General features: G+C 37.4%; 1 protein-coding gene across 7 annotated transcripts in view; it reads left to right on the forward strand.

Moving 5' to 3' along the window:
* Nucleotides 1-21,791, forward strand: part of HMBOX1 (homeobox containing 1) — a 288,374-nt gene that overhangs the window by 87,332 nt on the left and 179,251 nt on the right. For all 7 annotated transcript variants that reach the window (XR_011165992.1, XM_069075647.1, XM_069075649.1 and 4 more), the window contains one exon: nucleotides 14,345-14,428. Coding sequence is in view for 6 of the 7 variants with exons in the window: in XM_069075647.1 (XP_068931748.1) it covers nucleotides 14,406-14,428 (23 nt within the window). In the remaining variant the exon portion in view is untranslated. The remainder of the gene's footprint in view (nucleotides 1-14,344; nucleotides 14,429-21,791) is intronic.

The raw sequence follows: 21,791 nt of genomic DNA on the forward strand, positions 1-21,791 counted from the left end.
GTCTAGTACAAGTTGATATTACAGTACCTAACTAAGCTGTCACCACTGCTAGGCAATCCTACTATATCTCACTTATCAGTTTGCTCCCCCACTATCCATAATGGCTCTTCCAAACCTGTTCATCCCTTCTCAAACCTCCTTTAGCTCCCACTCCCCCTACTCATTCAACTGAGACCTTGCTTCCTATTTTACAGGAAAAAAAATGAGGCCATTTGCCATGAATTCACTCTTCTCTTCTTCATTTACTCATATACCTTCTGCTATTTTCTTCTCCTTTGTTATATGATAAAATGACCTTATTCCTTAACAAGTATGGCAATTCTTATTCAAGTGATCCCATTCCATCTCTTCTCCAAAAGATAATTACCTTCATCATCCCCATTTTTCACTTATATTTTCCTTTTAAAAAATATTTATTTTTAACATTCATTTAAAAAGCTTTTTGAGTTCCAGATTCTCTCTTTCCTTCCAGCTCCTCCCCTATCCATTGGGAAGACAATATATCAATTATACATGTGAAGTCATGTAAAACATTTCCATATTAGATATGTTGTTTAAAAAAAGCAAGAAATATAATGAAAGTGAAAAAAATATGCTTCAGTCTATACTCAGTTCGTCAGATCTCTTGCTGGAGATGGATAGCTTTTTTTATCATAAGTCCTCTGGAACTGTCTTGGATGATTAAATTAATGAGAATAGCTAAGTCTTTCACATTTGGTCATCATTACATTATTGCTGTTACTGTATACAATATTTTCCTGGTTCTGCTCACTTAACTTTGCATAAGTTCATATAAATCTTCTCAGGTTTTTCTGAAACTGTTGTGCTCATCATTTGTTATAGCTCAATAGTATTCCATTGCAATTATATACTACAACTTGTTCAGCCAACTAAAATTCCACCTTCTACAGACAGCTTTTCCATAACACCTTAATTTCAATGCCTTCCCTCAGTTAATTATTTTCTGTTTGTTTTGTATATAGCTTGCTTGTGTGTATTTGCATAGTTTCTCCATTAGACTGTAAGCTTCTTGAGGGCAAGGGCTATTTTTTGCATCTTGTACCCTCACTAGTTTAGCATAGTGCCTGGGATATAGTAGGTGCTTAATAAATGTTCTTTTATTGTTTGATTCAGATAAAAAGGTCCTGGAATTCAGTTCAATTTATTAAACACAGGGACAGCTAGTTGGTGCAGTGGATAGAATATTGGGTGTAGAATCAGGAAGACTCATCTTTGTGATTTCAAATCTGGCCTCAGATACTTACTACCTCTGTGACTCTGGCCAAATAACTTAAACCATTTGCTTCAGTTCCTCCTCTGTAAAATGATCTGGAGAAAGGAATGGCAAACTACTCTAATATCTTTGCCAAGAAAACAACAAATGAAGTCCTGAAGAGTCAGACATTACTTTAAAACAGCTGATATTAACATGTATGCCATTTTTTATGGTTCTACTTTCTTCCTAGGCAACTTACTGAACCCTTTTTTCCTCAGTTTCCTCATCTGTAGAATGAAATGGAGAAGGAAGTGGCAAACCTCTTCAGTGTCTTTGATAAGAAAACCCTAAATGGGGTTGCAAAGAGGTGAACGTGAGTGAAAAAACAACTGCAAGGCACTGTACTAAACATTGGGTATATAAATGAGAAAAAGAAAGATCTGCCTTCAGGGAGCTTACAGTTTAAGGAGGGAATACAAAGCAGAAAAGGAAGCTAAAAAGCAGGGTGCTCTAACACACACACACACACACACACACACACACACACACACACAAAACCAGATTCCTTAGGAAGCTGTTATTCCTCATCTTATACTTGGCTTTTTATTCTGTGACATCAGCCACACTGCTCTCTGTTGACTCGTCTTCGTCTGCCTGTTAACTACTCTTCCTCGTTTTCCTTTCCTGATCATCATTTATCTCCCACCCATGTGTTAGGTGTCTCTCAAAGCTCTGTCTTCTATCCCCATCTCTTTCTGCACTGCCATCAGCTCATGTGTTCAATTTTTATCTTTATGCAGATGACTATCAAATCTCTCTATCTACCCTGAATCTCTCTCCTGAACTCTACTCTCATGTCATCAACTATGTGCTGGACATCTCCACTTGGATATCTCACTGGTATTTCAAACTTAATACTATAGCAATCATATTCCTGTAAACCAGCCCCTCCTCTTAATATTTATGCTTCTGTGGAGGGAAGTACCATCTGCCCAGTCTTTCTGTTTTATGACATCAGTCATCTTTGATTCTTCATCCTCTAACTAACCAGTTTCCAAGTTTTGGGATGTATGAATTTCTGTGGAATGGAGTTAAAACCCAGCAGAGATGCTGATGGAAGATGGACATTTATTTGGAGAGTTCAGATCTCAGCCCTTTGGAATGCTTTGGGAGAAGGTTAGTAGTACACCCATCAACCCTCCAATCAGGGGAAGGAGACTACAGAGGGTATTTGGAAAGTGTTGAGTATCAAAAACTAAGCCAATCAGTATGATAATGAGATTTCAGTTTATTAGTTTATTCTGGATGGGGCATGATGTTCTCTGGAGTCAAACCAAGCCCAGCTAACTAGCTAAAATCTAAATATCAAGGTGAAATACCAACTGTAGCCCCATTGCTAACTGGTCATCTCTGATTCTGTCTGTAAATTTACAACTTGAAATATCTGCTATAGTTGTGGTGTTTGACTACCTGGTTTCCTGTTTTACAGGTTAAAGGCATTCTTCTGCCATCTGTCCTTTGATGTGTACATCATTATCTTCTTTTCTGCTTTGTATAAAATTCTCATGCACCCATCCTGCCTACCTAACTGAAACCTATTTTATGTAGCCCAGGGCTGCATTGTTTACTTATTTTGTTTGCAACAATGTCTTTCCTCCTTTTTTCAGTGAATATCTCTGGTCATTGGCACAAGAACTGCAAATTTTTTAATGCATTTTTTTGTTGCTACTATCATTAAGCGTCTCTAGAATGTTATACTGGGGTTCAAGACTGATTTCTTTTTGGAAGTTTGTTTTATAACTGAGGTGATATAAGCTGTTAAGAATTTAAGTGTCTCAAGGCAACATGAGTCAGTACCTGATACTTCTTCATAGAGAGATTAGTGATTATGTAGCTGTGGTTTTAATGCTGATGCTTTTACTCAAAAGATGGATAGATAGCATATTTAGTAGAATTTCAGTATTGCTTTTTTTTTCTTTTAAATTTAGTGTTTCTTGAAGTAGCAAGGATGTTAACTAAAATGGTAGCTTCCATTAAAAATGAAATTTAAATGCTAGAAGTCAGGAAATGCAAATATAAAAGGTTTCTAACTTCACCCTGAACAATTTGTACATAGCATTATTCATTATTAGACACTTTAGCCTGTCTTAATGTATATAGTCATATGCAATATGTACATATTAATGTGAGAGCTTTGGACTTCAACATTTCCTGTCTTATATCTAATTTATTACCTTAACACTGACTTAACAGAGTTATTTCTCTTTTCAGATAGTAATTTAGAACTGCTAGTGATATGAGTCAGCAACATCTGGCATTCAAATTTCATATGGCAGACTTAATTTTAAAAAATCTTTATCTGCTTCAGATATCTGGTTCAGATAAAGTCTGTTTGGAAGGATTCTAAGTATCATGCAGTGAATAAATTAGTAGATCCAAATCAGGAGATATATATATCTTTCTTAATTTACCACTGATTTAAGTTATATTTATATAAGTCCTATATGGTTAGCCATTTAGCTCTTAGAATCTGTTTTCATTGGTAAAATGGTCATTCAGCTGAATGGTAGGTGTTGAAGCACATGGAGAATATACGAGTAAACTTAAATACTTTCCTCATAGCTTCTGCTGATCATGCAGACAGGAAGGGATATTAGCAGTATGTGTGCGCTAAACAGTATACATATATAAGATGTAAATTTTCCTCTTGTAGATTTTATATTCTTAAAAACAAAACAGTATAAATCATGATTGGATAAAATTAGATCCTTCCAAATAATTGGCTGTATTACATTATGATAACTGCACTTTAAAAAATATTGTTAGATAACATTCTAAGTAGAAATATTGTGTAATAAAAGTAGCACCTATTGGGCCTTTGGGGGATAGTTTAACCTAATTACTCTTATACCGCTGGGGATCTTAGCCATTTGGCTATGCACTTCCCTGGTCTGCTGGAATTCATCTTCACACTGGACATTATCCACCTTATCCACCTTGCTTCTAATGTTCCTTTACCCTGTAAAACAGATGACAAGAGAGCATACTTGGAGGAGCTAAACCATTGAGTTTGGTATACACTGGGCCCATGTGTCCTTGTCTCCAGTGACTTCTTCTGCTACTAGAAAAAAAAATACAAACTCCCTTATTTAGCTTTTTTTAATTAAGTTCTCATTTAAAAAATATTTTTGTCTTGATTAAGGTGTTTGTTTACTTTTACTTTACAAGATTCAGTTCCACAATCCGAGTTTCAGATTTCCCCCGCCCCCCCCATGTCGGCGTGTAGTCAAATATAGGATCTGCAAATACTTTCACATTACACATTAGTCAGGTTATAAAGAAGGATTGTAACTGATGGAATGAACAGTGGGAAAGAGGAAACAAAACCAAACAAGAAAAAGAAAGCGAGCAAGTATTTTGCTTCAGTCTGCATTCAAACTCTGTTCTTTCTAGCTCTTTTTCTGAATGTAGACATCTCTTTCCATCAAGACTTTTTTGTAGTTGTCTTACAACCTTGAATTGCTGAGAAGAGTCCAGTCTATCAAAGCTGGTCATCACAGATACGTTGTGTCTGTAATTTTGTACAAATTGCTTCTGGTTCTGCTCTTCTCACTCAGCATCAGTTTGTATAAGCATCTCCAGGTAAATATGAAGTCCATCTATCTGCTCCTCATTTCTTATAGTATTCCATTATGTATTTAAGGTATACTAATAGTATTCCATTACATTCATATCATACACCATAACTTGTTTAGCCATTCCCCAACTGATGGGCATCCCCTTGATTTCCAGTTCTTTGCCACCACAAAGAGAGCTGCCATAAATATTTTTGTACATATGGATCCTCTTCCTACTTATGTGATCTCTTTGGAATACAACCCTAGAAGTGGTATTGCTGGGTCAAAGGGTATGCACTTATTTACAGCCCTTTGGGCAGAGTTCCAGATTGCTCTCCAGAATGGTTGAATCAGTTCATGACTCCACCAACAATGCATAAGTGTTCCAATTTTTCTACATTCTCTCCATCATTTAGCATTTTCCTATTTGTCATCTTAGCCAATCTGACTGGTGAGATGTGGTACCTCAGAGTTGTTTTGTTTTGCATGTTTCTGATCAATAGTGATTTAGAACATTTTTTCATATGCTTATAGATATCTTTAATTTCTTCTTCTAAAAACTACCTGTTCATATCCTTTGATCATTTTTCAATTGGGGAATGACTTGTATTCTTATAGATTTGACTCAGTTCTCTGCATATTTTAGAAACAAGTCCTTTATCAGAGACACTAGCTGTAAAAATTCTTTCCCAATTTTCCACTTCCCTCTTAATCTTGGTTACATTGGCTTTGTTTGTATAGAAACTTTTCAATTTAATGTAATCAAAATTATGCATTTTGAATTTTATAATACTCTCTAACTCTTGTTTGGTCATAAAGTCTTCCCTTCTCCATAAATCTGACAGTTAAACTATTCCTTGCTTTCCCAGATTGCTTACAGTATCAGCCTTTTTACCTAGATTGTACACCCATTTAGACTTGATTTTGGTATACGGTGTTACATAATGGTCTATGCCCAATATCTGCCATCCTATATTGCTGTTTTCCCAGCAGTTTTTGTCAAATAGTGAGTCTTTATCCCCAGAACTGGGGTCTTTGGGTTTATCAAACAGTAGATTACTATAGAGGTTGACTGCTGAGTCTCATGTACCCAATCTGTTCCATTGATCTCTATTCCTCAGCCAGTACCAAGTAGTTTTGAACCCTGCTGCTTTATAATGCAGATTAAAATCAGGTATGGCTAGGCCACCTTCTCTAGCATTTCTTTTCATTAATTCCCTTGATATTCTGGACCTTTTGTTCTTCCAAATGAATTTTGTTACTATTTTTTCTATTTATTTTTCTATAAAGTAATTTTTTGGCAGATTGATTTGTATGGCACTAAATATGTAAATTAATTTAGCAAAATTGTCATTTTTATTATATTAGCTCAACCCAGCCATGAGCAATTAATGTTTTTCCAATTAGTCAGATCTGACTTTATTTGTGTGAAATGTGTTTTTTTGTTGTGTTCATATATGTCCTGGATTTGTTTTGGCAGGTAGGTTCCCAAATATTTTATAATGTCTACAGTAACTTTAAATGGGATTTCTCTTTCTATCTCTTGCTGTTGGATTTTATTAGAAATATATAGGAAAGCTGAGGATTTATGTGGGTTTATTTTAATATCCTGCAACTTTGCCAAATTTATTTATTGTCTCAAGTGCTTTTTTACTCGATTCTCTAGGATTCTCTAAGTATATCATCATATCATCTGCAAAGAGTGATAGCTTAGTCTCTTCTTTGCCTAATTTATTCCTTCAATTTCTTTTTCTTCTCCAATTACTACTGCTCACATTTCTAGTACCAGATTGAAGAAGAGGGGTAATAGTGGACATCCTTGTTTCACTCCTGATCTTATTGGAAATGCTTGCAGCTTATCCCCATTACATATAATACTTATTGATGACTTTAAATAGATGCTACCTATTATTTTAAGGAAGATTCCATTTATTCCTATGCTTTCTAGTGTTTTTAATAGGAATGGATATTACATTTTGTCAAAAGCCTTTTCTGCATCTGTTGAAATAATCATATGGTTTCTGCTAGTTTTATTGTTGATATGATCAATTACACTGATGGTTTTCCTAATATTGAACCATCCTGGCATTCCTGAAATAATTCCTACCTGATCAAAGTGCATTATTCTTGTGATAAGTTGCTGTAGTCTTTTTGCTAATATTTTATTTAAAATTTTTGCATCTACATTCATGAGGGAACTTGGTCTATAATTTTCTTTCTCCATTTTGTCTTTTCCTGATTTAGCTATCAGTACCATATTTGTGTCATTTGGTAGGACTCCTTCTTCACCAGTTTTCCCAAATAGTTTGTAGAGTATTAGAATTAGTTGTTCTTTAAATGTTTGATAGAATTCACTAGTAAATCCATCCAGCCCTGCAGATTTTTTCCTAGGGAGTTCACTGATGATTTGTTTGATTTCTTTTTCTGAGATGGGGTTATTTAAGTAATTTACTTCCTCTTTAATCTGGGAAACTTATATTTTCGTAAATATTCATCCATTTCATGAAGATTATCAAATTTATGTACGTACAATTGGGCAAAATAGTTTCCTAATTATTGTTTTAATTTCTTCTTCATTGGAGGTAGATTCACCCTTTTCATTTTTGATACTCTTTATTTGGTTTTCTTCTTTTTTTATCATATTGACTTAAAGTCTATCAATTTTATTGTTTCTTTTTTCATAAAACTAGCTCTTAGTTTTATTTATTAATTCAGTAGTTTTCTTAATTTCAATTTTATTAATCCTTTGGTTTTCATTATTTCTAATTTGGGGATTTTCAACTTGTTCTTTTTCCACCTTTTTCAATTGCATGCCCAATTGATTGACCTCCATTTTCTCTAATTTATTCATGTATGCATTCAGGGATATAAAACTTCCCTAAACACTGCCTTTGCTGCATCCCACGAGTTTTGGTATGTGGTCTCATTATTGTCACTCTCTTGAATGAAGTTACTGATTGTTTCTATAATTTCTTGTTTGACCCACTCATTCTTTAGGATTAAATTATTTAGTTTCCAATTAGTTTTTAGTCTGTCTTTCCATGGCCCTTTTTTGCATATGATTTTTATTGCATCATGATCTGAGAATGATGCATTTAATATTTCTGCCTTTCTGCACTGAATTGTGAAATTTTTAGGCCCTAGTACATAGTTGATTTTTGTGTATGTGCCATGTACTGCTGAGAAGAAGGTATATTCCTTTTTATCCCCATTCAGTTTTCTCCAGAGATCTATCATATCTAGCCTCTCTAAAATTCTGCTTGCCTCATCAATTTATTTCTTATTTATTTTGAAGTTAGATTTATCAAGTTCAGAGAGGGGGAGATTGAGTTCCCCCACTAGTATAGTTTGCTATCTATTTCTTCCTCTGATTCCCTTAACTTCTTCTCCAGGAATTTGGATGCTATACCACTTGGTGCACATATGATAAGTAATGATATTGCTTCATTCTTTTTTGAGGGCAGTTGGTGTTAAGTGACTTGCCCAAGGTCACACGGCTAGCTTTTTTTTTTGTGCTAAGTGTCTGAGGCTGGCTTTGGACTCAGGTCCTCCTAACTACAGGGCTGATGCTTTATTCACTGCACTACTTAGCCGACCCTTATTGCTTCATTCTTCATGGTGCTTTTTAGCAGGATATAGTTTCCTTCCTTATCTCTTTTAATTAGATCTATTTTTGCTTTTGCTTTATCTGAGATAAGAATTGCTACCCCTGCTTTTTTTTACTTTAGCTGAAGCATAATATATTCTATTCCATTCTTTTACCTTTGGTCACTGTAGATTTCAGTTTATCTTCTACCTCTCTAATTTGGCTTTTAAAATCTTTCTTGAGCTCCTCCAAGAATGCTTTTTCAGCTTGAGACCAGTTCATATTTCCTTCTGTGTTCTCAGGTGTGAGTATAGAGTCCATGTTTTCCTCTGTATTTGGTTATTCTTGCTTGTTATAGTAAGATTAGATTGTTTTTCTTTCTTTTGATTTCTCAGCTTTCTTCTTACTTGTGATTGCCTATTTCCTTCTCAGGTTGGGAGCTAAGGGCCTGGTTGTTGACTTTGTGTGCTGTAACCTTGGTGTGTCTAGACTGAGGCTAAGGCCAGGACTCTCAGTGTTTCTTCTGAATTACCCTGAGGCTCACAGAGTAACCTGTGGGGGAAGGGTGGTCTGGCCACTTTTTTAGCCTCTGTGCCCTTCGGCAGGCTCAGCATCTGGTGGCCAGCAGGGCTGGTGTCTTGCAGATTCCCCTGGTGGTGCTAAGGCACAGCTGAGCTTGTGTTGTTAGAGCTTTCTGGCTCCACTCTCCTGGGCTTTGGGATTTCCTGCTGGTCAGCTGAAGTGGGGCTTGTTGGGATACCTCCAGCACTTCATTTCAGACTCTGTACTGCCTCCTTTACACCCTTCCTCAGAGATTCACAAGCCTGAGGCTGTTTCCACTATTTCAGGATTTTACTCTGGGTGGGACATTTATCTCTGGGTTTTCTGGGTCAGGGAGGGGGAAACTGAGCAGTAGGATTTACTTTGCCATCTTTGCTCCTGGAAGTTCAGGTAGATGATTTTTAAAAGTCCACTCTGTGGGTTGATAGCCCCAGGAAAAGCTGCTGTGGCTGCTGCAGGCCCTGTGCTTTCTCTTACCCAGCTGCAATTGATCCTCTTTCCTGAGGTGAGACAGCTGTGAATCGCCCTTGGGGTGGATGAGGCCACTGGCTGGGTCTCCTCACTCCACTGTAGTCTGCTCTCAGGTCCGTGCTGGTACAGCCCCACGTGCTCCATGCTTCCCTTGCCCAGACCTACATGGGCACTTTCCTGGGCTGGGAATATGCCATGCTCCATCTCCCAGTGGGTTCTGTCACTCTAAAATCTGTTAAGATTCACTTTTCAAAGTTTAGTGACGGAATTCATGGAGGAGCTTAGAAAAGTTCCTGCTTCCATTCCTCCATCTTGGCTCTGCCTATTTTAGCTTTTAAAGTACTATACAACCTGTCCCCTTTTGTATTTTTCTAGATTCATTGGACTTTATTTAATGTTTTCACTCTTCCTAAGTACAGCCAAACTGGTCTTCTCTGTTTCCAACATGTCTAGAATGTACTCCTTCCTTATCTGTACATCATAGAGTTCCTCTTTACCTTTTAAGAGGTAATTTTTTTTTTAAGATGTAATTCAGGTTAATGTCTTCTACATGAAACCATTCCTGATATTTTTCAACTGCTAGTGCCATCCCTTCCAAACTAACTTTTATTTAACTTCTTTGTGTATATTTATTTATATTTAGTTACTTTATGTTATGCTATATATGTGTACTTACCGTGTTTCCCCGATAATAAGACCTATCCCGAAAATAAGCCCTCCCCTTACTGTGTAAGATTACTCTAAAATAAGCCCTCCCCTGAAAATAAGCCCTATTGAGATTGCTACTGTAGTGAAGGTGATCCCCTGTACTACACGCTACATTACGGTACCCTCTGTATGCACCGTCCCTCCCCCCCCTGGGTGAAACGCACGCCGCGCTCCGAGCTGCAGCAGTGAGCGCGTCATCCTGTTCTTTATTGAATTCATTATTGAATAAAGGTACATTTTTTTGTTCACATTTACCTGTTTATTAAAATTGCTGTCAATGTTCATTAAAATAAGCCCTCCCCTGAAAATAAGCCCTCTGGTGTTTTTCTGTCCAAAAAATTTAATAAGATAGTGTCTTATTATCGGGGAAACACGGTTTTATCTCTCCCATTAGAATATAAATTGCTTATACATAGGGATTGCTATATATACTTTTGTCCTTGATTCTGTAGTGACTGGCCCAGTGATTGGCTGATAGTGGGCTAATTGATTTTCTGTTCTGTTTGAAGAGTAACACTATGACTGCTGTGTTATCCTTCAAACCAAAGTACTAACAGTCTTACCGTGAGAAGTGAAGCAACAGTTCTAGATTCCCAGAAGCTTTCTAACCCATGAATATGCCATAGCCCCTAAGACCCTCCCTTTTTTTGATTGGTAAATTCAGAACCTCTGTTTTGAGGAAATGCCTAGTACAATCATACTCAATTTTCTTTTGGTGAGGCTCCTGAGTCCTTGTACTTTTTCACTATCTCTACTGTATTTCCCCATCAGCTTTTCATCTCCCAGTTATGTGTTGACATGCTCCATTTGAATTTAAGCTTCTTGAGGCTAGAAAAAGTTTTTATTTTGTTCATATTTGTATTCTCAGCTTTGTTCAATGCTTGGCACCTAGTAAACACTTTATAGATGTTTGTTGACTCATTGGTTCCATATTCACTTGGGCCATGTTCTGCATTGCTGCTACACTATAAATATTTTGGTGTATATTGGTCCTTTCTTTTTATCATTGATTACATGTAGCATATCCAACATTCTTTTCATTATGCCTTACTACCTTTATTCATATTAAACATTCATTCAGTTTCACTTATTGAGATGATGATGATAATTCTTTTTAGAAAGGAAAGGATTTCATTCTGAGATATTTGGTGACTAACACATTAGGAGAAAAGTCTGTGATTAATACCTTGCTTTAATGCTTCTTGGTTTGTAATGTCTTAATAAAATCAGAATCATAGTCTGTTAGTAGTAGAAGTAAGAGGTCATCCAGTTAAACCCAGTCAGTTGACCAATGAGAAAATTAGGTGTACTTTGTTAATATGTTTGTTCAAAGAGCGAAGCAGGGAAAGGGAGAGGAGAGAAAGGTTAATTTTATTAAAATTTTAATAAAGGAAAACAAAAAACTTTATCGTCAAGAAATTCTATATTAGCCTTCTTTCTGGAGTATCACTGATTGGGTCTGAACTAATAGCATCTATAGTAATGGGTGCAATGAATTTTAGTCTACTTTTCATTTCCATAGTTCACTCTCGGAACATTTGTAATTCATATTCTACTTCACTGATTTCTTAAGTAGATATAATGCTTAATGTCCTTGTGGGGGAAAGAAGATTGGTGTTGGATATTAATTTTGTTCAACACCTCTCCCACACCTTTTTTTAAACACCTACAATTTATAAAGCACTGGGGTAAGTATTAGAGGAATTTATGTTCTGTTGTGGAGATAGGCCAAGTATACAAATAAGTAAATAACATTTTATCTTGGAGAGTGAATGAACAGGGAAACTTTCCCAGTAGTGTTTACATCTGAGCTTAGTCCTGAAAGCAGTTATGGATTCTTAGAGGTGGAGGAAAGGGAGGCATACAGTTGAGGCATTGGGAATGGCTTGTGCACATAAATAAAAGTGGGAGATATAATGTCACCCGAAGTTATCATGCTTAGCTGGATCATGCAATGATCCGGCATGCAATGGCTAGTTATATGAAAGAAGCCTGAAGTAGTAAAGTAGAGGCCCTTATGTCCCTTTTGTCTAGTAGAGAGCCACTAAAGGCTGCTGAGCAGGAGGAAGATGTGGCAAGGCCTAGGTCTTAGAACTATTATTTTGGAGGGTAAGAGGCAGCCCTGAAGAGGGGATAGAAAACCTATGAATTGTGTAGAGGAAGAGTTAGAAGGCCATGAAAATAATAGGAGAGAAAAATTTCAGGGTCACTTGCAATGATGTGAGCAAAGTGACTATCTCTGTGGGTTTATGGCCTGGAGTAAAAGTGGATGACTTGAAGAAGCTGGTGAATGGCAAGTCTAGGGTGTGTAAGGAGTCATAAATGTATATACTCTGAAGTGCCTGAATATGAGTGCAGAAATTGGAGGGGAGTCACTAAGTGCCTACTCAGGGTTAACAAGTGAGTCAAAGGATGGCCCCTTCAATTAAAAAAAAAAACTGGGAGGGAAAGACTTTCAGGGTTGCTGGTCAGAAGAGAAACAGTTACTATTTACTTTTACTCTGAGCTGGGGGAGCCCCAAAATAACCATTAAGAGGTGCTTGGGCAGGGCTAATCAATCAATCAATTAACTAATTAATTAATTGCATCCAAAGTGAATTGGGTTTAAGGCTTGGTCTTTGAAAAAGAAATCTAGCCAGTAAACCCAAAGTTAACTAGATAGATTTCTGCCATCAAAATTTACATTTCTTTGGTAAGAGGAAAGAAGAGGAGAGGAGAACTAGAAAAGACCTTAGCTTAAAAAGACCAAGGTCTCTTACTGCATCCTGGGCCATCTCCAGTCGTCCTGATTGATATCTGGCCACTGGACCAAGATGGCTTTGGAGAACTTGAGACTTGGTAACTTTGCACAGCCCTCCCTCACTCAAATTCAGTTGTAAGTCATGTAATCTCTCTGATGTCATGGTCCTCTTTGAGAGCAAAGGACAAACCACACACAACTGTGTGTTAAGAGCCTTGGATACAGAAAAAAGCAAACGATAGTCCCTTTTCTCAAGGAGCTCACAATCTACTGAGGGAGAAAATATTGAAACAAGTGTGTACAAAAAAGTTCTATTCAGGGTAAGTTGGAAATAATCAACAGAGGGAGGGCACTAGAATAAAGGGGAATAAGAAACATTTCTTGTAAAAGCATTTTAGCTAGAATTGAAAGTAGGAGGGAGAGCATTCTAGGCATGGGAGACAATAAAAATGCCTGGAGTCAAGAGATGAAGTGTTTTGTTTGAGGATCAATCTAAGATGTTTGGGGACATAAGGAGAAGACTGCAAAGGTAGGGATGATGAGATAAAGGATTTTGACCACTAAACACAGGATTATATTTTGTTCTGGAGGTAATAGGGAGCCACTGGAGTTTATTGAGTAGGGGAGTTACATAGACCTGTGTTTCAGGAAGATTGTTTTGACATCTGAATAAAGGATGGACTGGAGTGGGGAAGAGACTTCTGGCAGGGAGAGCAGCCAGCAGCCTATTGCAATAGTCCATGCAGGAGATGATGAGGGTCTATAGCAGGGTGATGAGAAGGGATATATATGAGAGAAGTTATGAAGTAAAATTAACAGACTTGGCAACAGATTGGAAACAGAGGGGTGAGAAAGCATGGGGAGTTGAGGATGACGCCTAAATTGTAAGACCAGGTGACTAGGAGGAATTGCAAGTGAAGAATAAGGCTGTGAACCCAGTATTTATTTCTTTGAAAAAGAAGTCAGAATGATTTGGAAGCTAGTATATGATTGGACTTGGAAGTCAGAGGAGATGATAGACTTGGAAGATGGGAATAAACTTTCAAAACTTTACCCTTCTGTAAATTTTTCATCATCTTCAAAAGTTTTGAGCAAACATATGTAAACAGTACTGTAATATATGTTATATTCCAGGTTTAAATAATATCCCTCTTACCCTTATAATTAAAAGTATTATGCATGTTGTAATTTTAATTCTAAGGAAGTAGACATTTTTTCCCAGTTGAGTGATTTAGAAAGTTAAATACCCAATTTGTCTTTAGAGGGTGATTTTTAAAAAGTCCTTCTACCAAATGCTCCCATGTAAAGTGAAAAACTAATTTATTTGAAACCTAGTTGACTGTTTTACACTGAGATCATCCTTATATAATTAATTTTTAAAAGTGAAATGAAATGCTTTTGAGCAAATGTTAATTATTTCTGAATTTTCTGTTTTTATACTGCAGAATGGTAAATAACACTGACAGACTTCAAGAAGCATTTTGACTTCCCCTCCTCATGTAAAGTATGCTCAGCTCCTTTCCAGTGGTGTAAGTACCCATTAATTTTCTGTAAGTTCCTTTATTTTCATTTTGCTGTGCTTCTTTAAGGAAGGGTAAAAACAACTATTACTAATGTGTTTAATTTATATAATTTAATAATGTGTTTAATCTAAATTTAGCTAAAGAAGGTTGCCTTGTCTGAAGTCTGAAGAAACATGCATATGATTTACCTGATGACGATAAAGTTATAAGCAAACTGTTGCTTTAGTTGTTTCTCATGCTCAGGAGTAAATTTCAATTTTACCTGACTTCTTTTCCCACCTCTCTTTTAACATATTTTAAACTTAACTAAATTTCTGATTATTAATATCACATTTAAGTAAAAATCATAGTTTTGAGTTTTGGTTCTAAAGAGTAGGTGTTATCATAAAAACTTATATAGTAGCTTACTCATTCTATTCATTGGATGTAATGGCCTTTTAACAAGGTCAGTATATACCTACCTCAGACATTTGGTTTTATTCTCCGGTTTAAAAGATGGTCAAGCCTAGCCACTCATGTAGTTGTTGGCCTTTTTTTTGAAGGGAGATAAACAGGGCATCCATCAGTTGAAGTGATGACATTATATTGTGAGCATTTTAACAGTGTCAGTTGTATTATAACCCCCAGTTAATTAAATAGGACCTTGAAATGATATTCTGAGAATTTTATAAAGTAGAAAAGGAAGATCTTTTAACTCATTGAGGGCCTCTTTTGGGCCAAATGCCAAATCTTTTTCATGTAAGGTTTTTAAAATTACTTGATTAATTTTTTTTCACCTGAAGTATCCATTATTTATGTTGGGGAGAGGAGATAGTTTTATAATCTAATAAATGTCAAATATTTATTTTTCCTTCTTTAATTTTTAAAACTTGATGGTTTGGGCGGAGTTCCACATAGGAAAAAGCTCTGGGCTTGGAATCTGGTGATCTGGGTTTTAATCACTTCTCAGAGATAGTGTGATATCATGAAAAGAGCCCTGGATTTGTCAACAGAGGGTCTGGGTTCCACTTGAAGCTTTAAAACTATTTGTGTAACCTTGGACAAGGGACCTTATTATTCTGAACTTCAGTATCTTTATCTGTAAAATGAGGGTATTGCACTGAAAAGATTTCTCTCCAGAGCACTTCCAGTCATAAATACTAAATGTGTGATTTGTCATTTCATTTCACTTCCTTGGGCTTCAGTTTCTTCATCCTTTAAAGAGTAAATAGGAGTAGATAATCTCTTAAGATCCCATCTATCCAACCTTAGAAGTCAGATTCTATTCTTGGTACCATCCTTTACAAACTTAATTTCTTTTTTAATTTGATTTTTTTCATGTATCCCAAATTTATATACTACATTAAAATCTCAGGTATTTAGAAAGTTGTAATTATCCAGATCCGCAAGAGCTATAGGTCAAACATGTGCTTTCCAACAGATCAGAATTGATCTTCCTCCTTCCTATTCTGCCTACTCTTGATTATACCTTGTCATCCCATCCACCCCTATGATTCCATCCTCACTCTGATCCTTCACTTTACCACCAGCTCCTGCCTTTCCCCTTCATTCCCTTCATACCTGCCTTGATCTTGAACACTTTACAAAGACAATTCTCAGAACATTTCTCAACAAGGACATCAGTGTGTTTTAAAGTGAATTAAAAGTAACCATCTGGCTACTTGGAAATGGAAAGGAAGTTGGAAGCATTATAAAAAAGTAAGAAGAACCTATGAAAAAAAGATGCATAAAGAGAATAGTATATCACCATCCCATAAAGGAATTGTCCTGAGAACATAATTACTATGTTACGGGACCCACCATCTTTAAAACTTTTCATTGACAAACAGAAAGAGGACGTCTGTAGTTCTATGAACAATGCTACAGCCCCCAATGGATGTAACTTCCCACTACCCCCATCATTCTTAAGGCTTGTAGTCCCTGTTAACCAGCATGATTCTTTCTTTAGTGGGAAAAAAGGATGCAAAAATAAAGAAATAAGAGAGAATACAGGGCTTAGTTCCAAGTAGCTGAGGAATATGTGCTTATTAGCCCAATACCTGGCATAGAGCAGACACTTAATAAATGTTTTATGACTGGCTACCAATTCAACAGAGCAGTCTGTCACTATTACTGGCATCCCACAATCCATCATTGAGTGTATTAAACAAATATTCATGGTCATGTTGGAGACTTTCTCCTCATTTCCCTCAAAAGGCATGATTGCTTTATTCTAACTCAAGCCCTGGAACTCTCCAGTCATTTTTGCAAGTTATCAGGACAGGCATAGCATAGTCAGTGACAGAGAGTGCATTTCATCCCTCATTCCTCTGTCCATGTACTTCAGCTGTGGCTTGAAAGAACCACCTTTAGAGTTCACCTAGCACCATTAGTTTGACACTGTAATGTTTTATTTCCCATGACATATGGCAGCACCAGATTCAGTGGCATTTAATTCAGTTCTCTTGAGGTGAAAGACTATTGGGCATGTTTATTATGTGTACTCAGATTGCTTCTCATGGACTCACCATTCGAAATTACTTAAGTGACTGCATAATTAAACATCAAAGCCCCGAAATCAGGGAGATGTTTTTGATGAATGGGGCTTAGATGAAAACAGTGAAATTATACATTGATAGCCAGCATCACTGGAACTTATGCCAATATCAACCTTGCCCAATATACGATCAGTGGTCAAGTAGCACTTGACTCAGACAGAATTAAGTGGAATAGGGAATTGCTGGAATGATACAAACTTACCCATAAATCCCTTCTACTGATCACAACCTAGGATTCATCTGTATAGTTTCTGAAAAATCACTTCGTGATTCCAGGTTTTAAATAGTTTATGAATGTTCAGTTTCTACAGAATTTTATCATTTGCTTGTAATTTTTTTTGCTTTTTCTTTTTGGAGGGCAATTGGGTTTAAGTGACTTGCCTGAAGTCCCACAGCTAGTAAGTATGTCAAGTGTCTGAGGCCGGATATTTACTTAGGTCCTCCTGACTCTAGGGCTGGTGCTCTATTCACTGTGCCACCTAGCTGCCCCCATTTGCTTGTGATTTTTAACATCATATTTTAATTCTTAATGCTTTGTTCTGCATTCAGACTCCATTAGTTCTTTCCCTGGAGGTGGATAGCATGTTTCATCAGAAACTCTTTAAAATTGTCTTGGATTGGGGCGGCTAGGTGGTGCAGTAGGAGTGCTGGCCTCGGAGATGGGAGGACCCCGGATCGGTTCTGGCCTTAGATACTTAACACCCACACAAAAAAGAACTGGCCGTGTAACCTTGGACAAGTTTCTTAACCCTAATTGCTTTAACAAAACAAAAAAAAATTGTCTTGGATCATTGTATTCCTGAGAATCGCTGTCATTCACAGTTGATTATCATAAAATACTGCAGTGTACAATGTTCTCCTAGTTCTACTCACTTCACTTTGTATCAGTTCATATAAGTCTTCACAAGTTTTTCTGAAAGCATCTTGCTTGTCATTTTTTACAGCACAATAGTATTCCATCACAATCATAGAGTACCAGTTGTTCAGCCGTTCCTCAATTGATGGGCATTTCCTCAGTTTCCAGTTTTTCACTACTACAAAAAAAAGCTACTATAAGTATTTTTATACATATAGGTCCTTATCCTTTTTTTTTTTTTTAATCTCTTTGGGATACAAACATTGTAATGGTATTTCCAAATTCCTCTCTAGAATGGTTGGATCCATTCAAAATTCCACCAGTATTGCATTAATGTTCCAATTTTTCCACATCTCCTCCAACATTTGTCATTTTCCTTTTCTCTCATATTAGCCAATCTGATAGGTGTAAGGGTGGCACCTCAGAGTTGTTTTAATTGGTATTTCTCTAATCAGTAGTGATTTAAAACATCTTTTCACATAACTATAGTTAGCTTTGATTTCTTCTGAAAACTCCCTGTTCATTTTCTTTGACCATTTATCAATTGGGGAATGACTTGTATTTCTAAAATTTGGCTCAGGTCTGTATGTACTTGAGAAATGAGTCCTTTATCACAGAAACTTGTTACAAAAAGAATTTTCCCTAGTTGCCTTCTTTTCTCCTAATCTTGGTTGCATTGGGGGTTTTTTTATGCAAAAACTTTATAATGCAATCAAAAATGTCCATTTTACATCACATATTGCTCTCTGTCTTTTGTTTGGTCATAAGTTATTCCTTTATCCATTTTTTCCACCTGTAGCCTCAAGAAACTGCAGCCTGAGCAATGGCCACACCATGGTAAACTGTTTCAGCAGACAGATTAAACCAGTTTGAGGGTAACTGAGGGGTCTCAGACCCATCGGTACGTTAGAGGGGTGTCTACCCCAAGCATGTTAAGACTTCCCCTGGTGAAATGGGTAGATGAGAACAATTTTTCCCAATAGCCATGAAGGCAGCTAAAGCAGGTACTCTGGAGCACTTAGAGCTTGGTTAAACATCAAAGAGGCCAAGGTCATCCACTGCATCTTGAGCCATCACTAGTCATCTTAACTCTGTCCTGTCACTGAACTGTGATGACTCTGGAAGGAGAGTGTGAGGCCAGTGATTTTATGCATCTCTGCCTCACTTAAATCCAATTTATGCATGAATCCATATTACCATACCATTTTACCAGTTTTACCTATCTCAAAGACCTGTGGCAACAGGTAAGTGATGAAGCAGCAGGTGTGGATACACTGAGAGCTGTAGTCACAACCCTGCACAAAGGTGGCCTAGGCCATAGAGTTATCTATTCACTGAAAGCAGCAATGGAATTCAGTACCTCTGTTGGTTGTCTGAGCAGCCTTTTAGGGATCACACTGCTCACTTCCTGGTGTGAGGAAGGAGCTAAGAAAGGTTTCCTAAAAATTGTCCATTTATACCAACCTTGGCCTGATTACTGTGGCAGGTGGGAATTCCACCCAGCAGTCAAAACAACAACAAAAATGAATAAAAAATGTCTTCAAAGACAGTTCCACTTAGCATCAGTACATGATGTGTGCACACACTTGTAGACAACACAAAATCCAACGGACCTGAAAGACACAGTCTCATGACAATGCAATTGCCACTTGCAGGAAAACATTATGCCACCATCATCAGTGCCTGTGTTCCCACCATGACAAGCCACGATGGGGTCAAAGAAACATTTTATGAAGACCTGGAGACCCTTATCATCAATATGGACAAGCTTAATTCTGGGTGATTTTAATGCTAGAGAGGCTCAGACTGCCAGATTTTCTAGGGAGTCCTAGGGAGGAATGGAATTGGAAACAGCAACAGCAGTGATCACTTACTACTGAAGATTTGTACATCTCATGATCTTCTCATCACCAACACTGTCTTCCATTTCCCTAAATGCAATGAAACTGCGTGGATGCACCCTCACAGCAAACATTGGCATTTAGTAGACTGTGTGATTGTAAGGAGATGAGATAAATAGGATGTGAGAGTGAGGAAGGCAGTGTCTGGCACAAAGGACTGGACTGATCATAGACTTATCCTCTCCAAGCTAAATATTCACATTCAGCAAAAGTTGTGCCCCCAAGGCAAAATGACTACCAGAAGAATTAATGTCATCAGATCTTGTCTGAGCAGAAACAGTTTGTTGCTAACTTGGAGGGAAAGTTGAGCCAACACACAGTTGGCAACAATGGAGCAGAAAAGGAGTGGGCAGCATTCAGAGATTTGGTGTACAGCACTGCATTTGCTCATCAGGGTCAGAACACTCGCAAACATCAAGACTAGTTTGATGAAAGTGATGGGAAAATTCAGAAGTTGTTCAGTGAAAAACAAGAACTCTTTAGGATTTAGCAGCAGGACAGTTCATCCATCTCTAAAAAGGCAGCAATTAACTTCATCAAAAATAACGTGGAACCAAAGCTTAGAGAGATGCAGGATTCTTGGCAAAGTAAGAAGGCAGGTGAAACTCAGTTGTATGATGATAGTAACAATCCAAAGTGCTTCTATGATGTCCTGAAAACTATTTATGAGCCAAAGACCTATGGTTTACCTGAACTATTCAGTGCTGATGGAGCCACATTGATTAGTGATAAGGACATGATCCTAAAGACATGGCCTGAACACTTATTTCCATAGTGTGCTCAACAAACCATCATCAATCAATGCTGAAGCCATTGACTGTTTACCTCAAGTTGAAGTCCCTCCCTAGCTGAAGTTCCAATTGAAGAGGTTTTACATGTCATTAGGCTCCTTTCATGTGGCAAAACACCTGATGCTGATTCTATTCCAGCTGAGATTTACAAGGTAGGGGGTCCATTGCTCGTACAAAAACTAACTGAAACTTTCCAGGTTATATGCAGGAGGAGATTATTCTCTAGGAGTTCAAGAATTCCTCCTTTGTTCCTCTCTATAAAGGTAAAGGAAATAGATTGTCCTGGGACAATCACAGTGGGGGTTTCTCTCTTAGTCATTGCTGGCTTGCTAGAGTCCTCTTTAATAGGCTGGTCCTGAAAGATGGTTATTTACCTGAGAGCCAGTGTGGGTTGGGAAATGGTAGACGTGGTGTTTGCTGCCTGACAACTCCAAGAGAAATGCCAGGAGCAGAACAGAGGTCTGTACATAACATATGTAGACCTGACCAAGGGCTCTGATACTGTCAGTCATGAGGGCTTATGGAAAATTATTTCAGAATTTGATTCCCTGGAGAAATTTTATCTGTTGTACATCAGTTTCATGAGATCACGCTTTCCCAGGTTCTGGATAATGGACAGTGCTCTTGTGCTTTCCCAGTAACCAATGGAGTGAAATAAAGCTGTATGCTTGCTCCCATGCTTTTTAGCATGGTGTTTTCAGCCATCTTGTAAAAACACCTTTAATGAAGACAAACATGGCATCAAGGTCAGCTACTGCACTGATGGTAAATTCTTCAATTTAAAAAGTGTACAAGCCAGGACCAAAGTAGAAGGAATATTGGTGCATGATTTTCTGTTTACAGATGATTGTGCACTCATTGTAACCTCTGAAGGTGAGATGCAACAAAGTATGGATCAGGTCTCTGCTGCTTGTGCTAATTTTAACCTAACAATTAACACCAAGAAAACAAAGGTGCTCCATCAGCCACCACCACATCATCCTTACGTGGAACCATCATTTCAAGTAAATAGAGAATTTTTAAATGCTGCAGATAAGTTCACTTTCCTTGGTAGTGTGCTTTCTGAGATATACACGTTGATAATGTGGTTGACCCATGCATTGCCAGAGCTAGCTTAGTGTTTGGGAGGCTCTGAAGGAAAGTGGGGGAGAGAAAGCATAATATTAGACTGACTACCAAACTGAAGGTCTACAGAGCCACTGTGCTGACTTCAATATTGTATGTCTGTGAAACCTGGACAGTATACCAAGTGCCATGCCAGGAAACTGATCTAGCTTCCATTTG

Source organism: Petaurus breviceps, unplaced genomic scaffold (assembly GCF_028583685.1).
Source record: "Petaurus breviceps papuanus isolate PSGF00001 unplaced genomic scaffold, PetGlider_PUasm1.0 90919, whole genome shotgun sequence".
Taxonomy (NCBI): Eukaryota; Metazoa; Chordata; class Mammalia; order Diprotodontia; family Petauridae; genus Petaurus; species Petaurus breviceps.